The following is a 10,621-nucleotide window of genomic DNA, read 5'->3' on the forward strand; positions in this document are numbered from 1 at the left end:
TAATTGCTGTAATTCAATTCACCTGATGGCCTGGACATAAAGAAGCTACCAACAGTTAGCTTACTCTCTTAGTGCTTCCAGCCTGACTGTTTCTTTCTGCACTGGCTACTGATGGTCCTGACAGTCTCATTTGAAGGTCTTGTCTTGTGGAACCAAGTAAGTCAGCAACTATGTAAGTCAGCCTAAGAAAAAAAAAAACAGCTTTGAACAATCATTTATTTCTTACTGTGGTTTGCATCTTCTGCTTCTACACAGTTTAGTCAGTCCCCTAGTGGAATGACCAGCCACAAAAAAAGGATATCAAAGGTGGGTTCTGTCAATAACAGAAGTACAATGTAGGGATCTAAAGGAAATGTGAAAATGTGTTCATGCAACTGGGATGGATTCCTCTTCTCCCTGATGTCTCCACAGAGGGCACCTGTACAGATTTTGCCATGCACTGTGTCTCAGCTGCTGTTTGCTTCTGAAGTCAGCAATGGCACTTTTGCCATCTGTGACTGGGAGCTGAACCAGGTATGAGCAGCATTCTACATAAGTGAAGGGATGTCAGTGTTCAGTCAGTCACAGGTCTGAAAGTTGACTTGAACACCAATGACTTCTGTCTTCATTTGCATTTTAGCGTTTTGATTTGAAATGAAGGATACAGTCATATTCTTGTGACTCTGAAAGGTTACAGTGGCTTGGGCTAAATTTGATTAGCACTGAACAAGTATGGCTGAGGCAAGAAATTTGATCACTGCTCATAATCAATTTGTAAATCACATGAGGTCCACTGGTAAAACTGGTCCTGTGTAAATAGGGCCTTAAGTTGGCAATTCTTGAATGGACATTGGTCTGAGGATAACTTGGTGTCCTGAGTCTTATTTGCTTGTGCTTCCTCTCGCTGCAGGTGTCTGTTGTGGGCATCATGAGAGGATATGCTCCCTTCGTGACAAATGTCCAGTACTCTGTGGATGACATGACAGGCCCACCGTTAAATGTGAAGCAGTGGGTGAACACAGAGGCCAGTAGCATCAACACTCCCACTGTAAAAGCAAATGTGCACTGTTTTGGTAAATGATCAGTTTCTGTTTCTTTCAGGACTGGGCTCTGATGACATTTGCTCCAGTTGGAACATATGTGAAGGTTATTGGAAGTCTGCACAGTTTCAGTGTAAGTAATATAGAGTTTAGAGATGATGGGCTTTAAAGGGAAGTTGGTACTGAACATCTATAATGACAATATGTATGAGCCATTCCTTTTGTATGTTGCATCAGGGTCAAAGGTCATTGCTGGCAATGAATATCCGTTGTATCAATGACCTGAATGAGATCACATCCCACATGTTGGAAGTGGTACAAGCCCATGTGCAGCTTTTTGGAAAGGTACAATTTTGACCTGAAACTCTAATCTTATTTCAAACCCTTGTTTGACCATTTATATCCCACATTTGGAAAGTATTCAGTGTCTTAACTGCTGACTTATTTATTGGGCAGAATTCAAACTGAGATATGAAAATTCTGCACTGAAACCCAGAATTCAACATTTTCATGGATATCGTACTTGAGTTTGAATCACTTCAGGTGCAGAAATGTTCAACTGTAAGCATATAATTTTGTAAATGGTGTGTTAATGTTGTTTATCCAGGAATTTGATGTGAATATGAATACCACTTCTGCCTCGCTGTCTGCAAGAGTCCTCAAGCGTAGACGTGGTGGCCATCCCAAAGACATTGAACCAAACTGGGTGTCCACCATCCAGGGTCAGGTTAGTGGATTTAAAGGGTCACTTCGGCCAAATCATACGTTCATATCTTCTATCTTTGCTGGACCTCTACAACAGAGGTGTTGAGTGCAAAATTAGCATGACCCATAGAGCTACAACAGCAACATCTATGGAAAATACACCAGGTGGAAATGGAACTGGAACTTTCCTTTTTGATGAAGGATCTATATGCTCTTATAGCAAGACAGTTGAGGCGAGTGATTTGGTGTGAATAATGGGAAAGTTAAGTGATATGACTTTATAAAGCCAGCTTTTGTTTAAATAAGTTTCTTGTAAAAATTGAGGAATTTTTTGTGTAATGACAAAATGTCACATCATATGAAAAACCCAACTTGTTTTGATGGTGGCAGCAATGGCAATGAATGACAGCAGGATGTTGCTGCCACCATGACAGAAAATAATGCTCATTGAGGTGAATGGTTTTTCCTTTTGTGGAGTTTACTGTAAATGATCAAATTACATTATTAAAATATTTACAAATTAACGCAATGCTACACAAAGTATTTTTTACTTGCACAACAGCAGCATATTTCCAGGAGCTGTCCTCACTGGATAGTTCATGAGACAGTCTACGGTGAGGTTAGCCTCAATTACCGTGACGTTTTCTCGGGAAAGGCACATTGCTGTTGACCACAGTGCAAAAAGGAATCCCCAGATGCATTTCATGAGAAGCCCTGTGATGTTGGATGTAGGCACTATGTGTATTGAAGTCCCAGTCCATACTAGTCCTTTTTAGCATTCGCTGGGGGATGCAAGGTGATTAGCAATATCCCATGTAAGTCTTATCTCTCCACATACTGCAGACCTGGTTATTATTTTGTCTTTTTTTTCCTACAGAACTTCCCAGGCTCCTCTGGTAAGTGAAGGTCATGTCTTCTGGAGCAGTGATGAGCACCATTTCAAGTGGACAGCAGGCTGCCCAGAGGCCAGTGAAGCATCAAGACATCAGTCCTGGATTACATCCGATCCAGATGTGCATGCTACCCACATTCTTTCCCACATAAATCTTAGTTGTTTTGGTTAAATGTAGTTATATCTTTATGATGTACTGTAGCTGATTGGTTCATCTGTCTTGGCCTAAAGATGTTGAAACTGTTACAGGGTTTATAGTGTATCATTTCCTCTAAAGAGTTACTGCACTGATGTATTGCTCAGGCTTTTTTATTTTAATGTGTATTTATAATTTGTTTGAGTTTGTGGGTACCACGCAAATGATGTCAAGATTGTTGTGTATATGGAAGTTTAAAATACATCTCCTACCCTCTGTTTAAGACACTTCATTTAGAACTACTACAGTCTTCAGATTCCCAAATTCAAGACAGAAAACAGGAGCGAAGATGGCAGCAACATTTACTGTTCAACAACACTTACTGTTGACTGTTCATCCTGGTCAACACTGCATGAAGTTTGCATGTTGGGTAGACCGTAGCAGTTCCTGTAACTTCAGTTCAAACACAGTTGAAAAATGCTTGCTTTGAAACTGAGACCATTTCCAGGGTTTGTTGCAAGAACTGGTACGTTTTAAAATACACTGTCTATGGGATAATTTGCTAATGAAGAGCAAATGAAATCTCATAACAAAAAGCTCTTTTAATAATTTTTTGTCTCCATCACATGGCTCACTGCCCTTTCAGTGGTGTTGCAGCTGTCAAAAACCACACAGCCAGTGGCTCAAAAGTGTCCCTACATGTGCTTTTCCTAATAATGGCTCATTTTCTGAATATGTTTAGATGAGCTTTTTACGTAACTCACAGGAGTATCTCTGGAGACCCCAAGTGAACAAACTGATCTTATATAGGCCATGAAAATGGGCTGTAAACAGAATTAGGCACATGCAAGTCTTAGAATCCCAACAGTAGCCCATCATGCCAGTTGTGGGAGTCAGGTTTAAGGAGATAAAGGTTCTTGTAGGGGTATCTGATCTAGAGCTGATTTGTGTCTACAGATCTTAGTTGGCATTGTAGACATGCTAAGCCTTCCTTAATAATGATCTCAGTGAGTCATATTGTCAGCTATGGATCAATCTCCATTACATTTCTGTCACTGATGACATCAGAGGTCAAAACATTGCAAAACATTAGTTACTGACTGGTCCAGAGGGAGCTCTGTCATACATGACATGCTTTTTGCTGCCTGTATTCTGAGCTATAGTTGTTCAATGGGAGTTACTCTGCAGGTAATGGACTGTGGAAACATATTTTGCTATATTAATTTAAATGTTGGAAGCAAAACTGTTTTATGGCCTGAGGACACCTAACACCACACAGAGCACTCCCACTTACAGCGTGTGTTCATGGGTGCGGCTCGTTGCGTGTGTGTGTGAAATGATATTATGCAAGTGAAACTGACTATTACGTATCATCACAGCAATGTCTGGCTGCCTGTGCTGAACTAGTCCGGGCAGTTCAGAGGAACAGTGTGGTAGTCTGCAGAGGGAATGAAGTTCCGGGAATCAAAAACTAGAGCTTTTAATTAAGCAACCTAATGTGTGGTTATGGCATTACCTCTTCATCCATCATCCTCATCGGGCCAGCATCCTCACGTCAACATGAAAGCAGATTACACAAAACTTTCCATTTTTTTTATTCTTCACACAACTATTTCTGTCCCTTTCCATGTGTACAAATGAGTGCAGCATTGAATGTCTTCCAGCGGCCTTCCAGTTAATAAAGATGCTGTATTTAAAGGGAACAATACAGCGTCAATATTTGCAGAGTTTGTGGATAACCCTTTTGTAATTCATCAGCCAACAAACCAAGATTGTCAGAAAAAAATCATATCTTGACTTTATTCCAGATGTATATGTTAATTAGCTGTGATTCCAAAGGAAAACTTGTTTTTGTTACCAGAGCAGGAAACCTCCTCCAGGCCCTCACCTGGATGTGATGAAAGGAGACATGCCAGTGGAGGTGAGCTCAATTATCTCCTGTTCATCAAACTGTGTTGTGACCTAACTGACCTCAGACCTGAACTGAGCAGCCTGGCCTCAGAGGCAGGACGTGTGCTGGGTGCAATCTGAGGCCAAAGTAAACCATCAACAGTCTAAGAAATGCTTCATTTACAGTTTTTACAGAGTTCCTTTAATAACACAGGAAACCAAAGTCATATCTTCAATGCCTGTTTTTCTGCCAGTGATTTAGCAGCATGTGTTGGACTGTGACACTGGTACCCTTTTGCACAATATTTCTCCACCTTTTTTTTTCAGATATTGTTCATTCCCTCATATTCAACAAGTTTGCCAATAAACTCCATTAAGGGTCAACCCAATTAAGACTGTTTTTGTGAAGAGCATCAAGGACCATCCTTTCTAGCCTGGTCTCATTCCCACGGTCAGGGTTAGGGCATCAAATACCAATGTTCTGTCACAGCACTTAGCGTCTCATACAGACATAAAGCACGCTTTAGTGTCTGTATGAGATGGCTTTCACTCAGGAGACCACAGTTTGTGTTCTTAATGTAGTATGTTGCCATTTATGCCTCCTATCATTACATGGCCTGTTTACATATCCAGCTAACACAAAGCAACATTAGCATTCATTTGGAGTCACCTTTCATCTACTTTCCAACAACTCCTGAGAAAATGACCTGGCTCTTTAGCTGTTAAATGTTCCATTAAGTTCACTGTCAGCCTGTAAATTTGTCTGCTTGTTGTTTGGAGCTGGGCAGGCACTGTTCAGTGGGTTTATCAGAGCTTTAGCAAAGTTGTGTGCTATAAAATCAAAATAATGAGCTGAGAGATGCTAAAGCCTTCCGTACAGCTGAGGAACTGCAGAGTTATTTTGTAATTCTGTGGGTTTATCACTATGTGTAAATCATTTTACGTTACACATTCTTTGAGAATTGAAAATATATGACTTGAGATCCATCGTTTAAAGTTTCTGAACTTCTGTTGATATGCATTAGTTTCTCTGGTCATAGAATAAAAATGGAGGTAGAAAAAAAAATCACATCGGCCAGTTTTCTGATGTCATCTCTGCTATTTGTCTCTTTTCAATGCCTCACTTTTTTCCTTCCATACTAAAGAAATGAATGAAAACAGTCCTTGGCTGTACCGTTTCTTGTTCAGCACATGGGACTTTCCTGGGATGAATACGCCTGGAACCACACAAGTCCCAGCAGGTTCCATTAGACTCCACCGTGTCGTTCGGGGCATCTACACGAGTCCACATTCTCAGGAAGAAAACCCAGACCCAAGGCAGAGCCGCACCAGGGGAGCTGAAGGCAGGGGAGGATGAAGAACTGAAAGCCCTGCTGGGATTGCCTGAAGAGGAGATGGAGATAGACGTGTGCAGATTCAATCTTTGTTTGCTACTGTTGGTTCTCAGCAGGGTGTTAAAAAAGTCTGGATTCAAAGAGGAATCCTTTTTTTTTGCAAAACTCCTGAATGTGAGCAGCTCCAAACTTGAAATGCATTTGCCAAAGAAAAACTGCATTCTTGAGATCTGACAAAGCTGATGATTGACAGTTGTACAGATATGAATAATTCATAGCTGCAGGTTGGTGCTGGTTTTCATTTTAGACAAAAGGAGGTAACCCCACAAAGCAAATCTAAAGTCCAACAGCTGAGAACAAACAGTTTGGTTTTCCAACCCCAGATTCCAAAAAGTTGGGCTGCTGTGTGAAACAGATAAAACAGAATGGGATCATTTGCTAATTCTTTCTGACATAAATTAAAAATGGCACAAAGACAACGAATGTAATGTTTTCCAACATTTTTCAACTTCATTGATTTTTGTAAATATCTGCTTATTCTGAATTTGATGCAGCGAAACATTTCAAACAAGTTGAGACCGGAGCAGCTAAAGACTGGGAAAGTTGTGAACACTCCAAAAACACCTGTTTGGAACATTCCACAGGTAAACAGGTTGATTGGTAACAGGTGATAGTATCATGATTGGGCATGAAAGGAGCATCCTGGAAAGACTCAGTGGTTCACAAGCCAGGATGGAGCGAGGAATTTAGGGATTTCATCTACAGTCCATAATATCATTCAGAAAAGTTGAAGAAATCTCTGTATGTGAGGGGCGATGCCAAAAATTCAAACTGAATTCTCGTGACCTTTGATCCCTCAGGCAGTGTTAAAAGCCAACATGATTGTACACAGGATATGACTACATGGGTTTGGGAAAACCATTGTCAGTAAACACAGTTTGTCGCTACATCTACAAATGCAAGTTAAGACTCTAGCTGTCATGATCTGGTCTGTTCAGTTTTGCCACTTCCTGTTTTATTTTGAAGTCTTCCCTCACGTCAGATTTTACTTTACTTCCTGTGTTTTCCCGCCCTCGTGATTGATGATTCATGTCTGCTGTGTCTAATTAGTTCTTCTCCTGTGTCTATTTAAGTGAGGGTGTTTCCCTTTGTCCTTGTCGGCTCATCCTTTGTATGTGGTGAACCTGTTCTTTGTCAGTTTGTAGACTATTTCCTGTAAGAGATTTCCTAGATTACCTGTTTGTGGATCTGTGCCTTGCTTTTGTTTTTTTGGACTGTTGGACACTGGTCACCATTTTTTCATTGGAGGTTTTGCTGGTTGTGTGGACATTTGGTTTTGTTTCTCACCAGTTTCACCGACCTATAAGTCCTTTGTTGTCTTATTTTGTAAAATAAATAATTTGAACTGCTTCCGCCCTGCCTTTTTGTTTGGTCTGCATATTGGGTTTGCTTCCTGTTTTTTTTTTTTTTTTTCCCTGGACCACACATTATACACTAGCATGCAAATTGAAAGCCACATATGAACAACATCAACACTGCCGACTTCCCTCGTCTGCCATGGTGCAAACATCAAATTTGATTAGATTTTTAAGTGCTGATGACATGGCATAGTGTGTGTGTGTGTGTGTGTGTGTGTGTGTGTGTGTGAGTGTTTAAAAAAAACTACTTGTAGCCTACATAAAACAATACCTTTTGATAGTCATTTACAAGGTTCCTACAAATGTAATCAGGGTGAACAGGCACACTGTATCCAACAAACTGTACCAACACTTGTGTGACGGGGATACACAGCCTCAGAGCTTCATCTTACATGAACTGCATCAGGCTCGAGAGGTCTGGATGTAAAAAACAAGGTGGACTCAGTAACTATTCTCTCTGACAGATTGGGTTCAGACAGAAATATGTGGCCTGAGCCACGCTCTACTGTGGTCTGACAAGTCCACATTTCACATTGTTTTTGGAAATCATGGTCCATCCAGATTGTTAGCAGCGTTCAGCTGAAGATCCAGCTCTTTGATGGTACGGGGGTGTGTTAGAGCCCATGGCATAACCTGCATATCTGTGAAGGCACCATTAATGCTGAAAGGTCCATACAGGCTTTGCTGCCATCCAGACATCTTTTCCTGCTTATTTCAGCAAGACAATGCCAAACCACATTCTGCATATTACAGCAACTAGCAGACTGGCCTGTCTGCAGTCCAGACCTGTCTCCCATTGTGATTGTGTGGTGCATTAAGAAGTGCAAAGTATGACAACACATATCTCAGACTGTTGAGCAACTGAAGTCTTATTTCAGAAAGAATGGGAAAGACTTTAGCTTTCAAAACCCAAATGAGTGTCAGTGGGTAACATGGCCCTGTCCCACCTTTGGAACATGTTGCAGGCATCAAATTCAGAATGAGTGTTTATTTACTAAAAAGATGAGAGTTCAGTAGTTTGAACATGAACATGTTTGTATATGTATGCCTTTGTACTGTATTCTGTTCAGTAGGCCAAAAAGGATGGTATTCTTTTTTATACAGTGTCTTCCACTGTCACTTTTTTGGAATTGCCTTTGTTGAATCCAAATATGAGTCCATGCTTTTGGACAACCTGAATACGAATTCATTCCTCTCTGGCTCATACTGTATATTCCTCCAAAACACCTGGGACAAGATTGTTTGACTCTCTTGTGCTGATCTGGATGCAAAACCAACCATCGACGAGGTCAGCTTGGACATCCAGTGGCCCAATGAGGGAAGAGGAGTACCTGTGTGTCCTTCAGGGATGAAGATGAAGTCATCAGGGTCACCACCAGAGACACAAAAATAATACTGAATGTGCTATTCCTTCCATAAAAATTGGTTTAATTGAACAGATTGTAGGACGAAATTCAGCTCCTCTTTCTTTTCTGTTGTCACAGACAATAGAACCTGACCCCTCTGCTGAACTCCTCAGCAACCTGATTCAGGCAGCATTTGTCCTATAGACTGTATAAAACATAAACGTAGTCTGTGTGACATCACCCACAGATTTCTGATGAGACACTGTGAAGCTCCGTGAAGATGGCTCTGGCTGTCACCATCTTGGCAGTGCCTGACTCCGCTAAACTCCCAGCTAATCCAAAAATGGGTGAAGAGCTGGAGCGTGGGTGGAACGTGGCTAGCTGTCACTCAGAGCAGCCATGCCCATAACTATGCATAACTTTAAGCCTGTGCAGTTGTCAAGAACTGGGAAATTAGCTACAGGGAGCAAAACTGTTCTTTGTACCAGGCTGTAAACGTGTTTATTTCTTCTGTAAAGTTGGCCTTTTCACTATGGGGGTCTATGGGAATTGACACTTTTGTAGTGAGCCTCAAGTGGCCATTTGAGGAACTGCAGTTTTTGGCATGTCTGTGTTGCCTTAATTTTTCAGTGCCAGTGGTTGCTGTTTGATTTCTCCCAATAAATTGAAGTATGAGGCTAACACTAAAAGTGAGGTTAGTATGAGGTTGTGCTTTTATTACACGTGTCAGAAAACTCTAAACGTTTTAGGGTTCCAGCTGCTGATTATCTTTGATTGCCTGTGTAGTGAACTTGAATATGACTGATTAAGCCATTTGACTCTGTTTTTCCCAACTTTAAGAACTCTGGGTTTTTTTTCTTGACATTTTGATGTGCTGCACTGATTAATTACTGCAAAGCAAGCACACAGTGTAGTGATCAATCACTCACTGTCAGCTGAGCTGACCCAGACAGATCCTGATGCATCTTGTCTCCTGGTCAGTGTAGTTTCTTGATGATGGTGTATGAGCCATTGTGTTTTTCATACACATATGTGCTTTTTTGAACTGATGATGTCAGCAGAAACCTTACTGTCACCATGCTGCTGTAAGGAGTCATAACATGAATATGTCATCAAAGCATTGTGATTCCACAACTTTTGCCATCAGATTTATTCTGCTGTTATCGTGAATGACATGATTTGGCCCATGCCTGTGTGAAGACAACACAAACCTCTTATATAGTGAAGAAATGTTCAAAAGGATGATAAGATTGCCTGGATTATGTTCTCAAATTTATCTTGCTGATCTAAATTGCCTGCAACATTAGTTTTCACTCTCTGAATGACGACTGTCATTTCACGTCACTCTGTGTCATTCAATCATTGGGGCATTATCTAGTGAATTACTGAATTTGTTAATGCCCTCGGGAATCTGTTAGTAGCCTGAGGATTTTATAATGGCAACAGAAGGCCTTTTTTAGTTTGCACATTAGGGTCTTTACATCCATCTCATGTCCATGTGGTGGACATATTTTATTTCCCTTTTTGACCAAATTGAATATTTGCTCTTTGATTTGTGTCTGTATGGACAAAATGAACTAATTTGTTGTAGTTTGTTGTCTGTGTAACCTTTGAAATTACTTAGAAAAAGGGAGCAACTGACCACCCCACTGGATATGACACCCACCTGAGCAGAGCCCCCTTTTACCCTGAACACCATTCCTGCATCAGGACCTTACACTGCAAATCCTCTAAATAAATCCTGCAAAAAGAAATGTGGCAAAGAGGCCCGGCCTAGGAAAGAAGCCTACACCTTCCTTGCTCATGTAGAGGACTCTCAGGTGATGCACAGGGACTCTTACTCTAACAGTGTAAAATATTTTTTGTGTTTATTACATTGTA

The 10,621-nt window shown here is 40.9% G+C and overlaps 1 protein-coding gene across 1 annotated transcript; it reads left to right on the forward strand.

Annotated features, from left to right (window-relative positions):
- Positions 1-276: 276 nt before the first annotated feature.
- On the forward strand, positions 277-4,718 carry LOC143335257 (replication protein A 32 kDa subunit-like). Its single transcript, XM_076754546.1, has 7 exons — positions 277-306; positions 412-513; positions 890-1,003; positions 1,081-1,152; positions 1,257-1,364; positions 1,627-1,746; positions 4,614-4,718. Exons 1-7 carry the CDS (start codon positions 277-279, stop codon positions 4,716-4,718), a joined length of 651 nt encoding a protein of 216 aa, XP_076610661.1.
- The last annotated feature ends 5,903 nt before the right edge of the window (positions 4,719-10,621 follow it).

Source organism: Chaetodon auriga, chromosome 17, assembly GCF_051107435.1.
Source record: "Chaetodon auriga isolate fChaAug3 chromosome 17, fChaAug3.hap1, whole genome shotgun sequence".
Lineage (NCBI taxonomy): Eukaryota > Metazoa > Chordata > Actinopteri > Chaetodontiformes > Chaetodontidae > Chaetodon > Chaetodon auriga.

What these genes read in the sequence shown, in the direction of transcription:
- LOC143335257 (XM_076754546.1), top strand. Translation starts at nt 277, where the DNA reads ATGACCAGCCACAAAAAAAGGATATCAAAG. An exon ending in ACAAAAAAAGGATATCAAAG is followed by an intron (nt 307 to 411) that starts GTGGGTTCTGTC and finishes ATGTCTCCACAG; the next exon opens with AGGGCACCTGTACAGATTTT. An exon ending in GAAGTCTGCACAGTTTCAGT is followed by an intron (nt 1,153 to 1,256) that starts GTAAGTAATATA and finishes ATGTTGCATCAG; the next exon opens with GGTCAAAGGTCATTGCTGGC.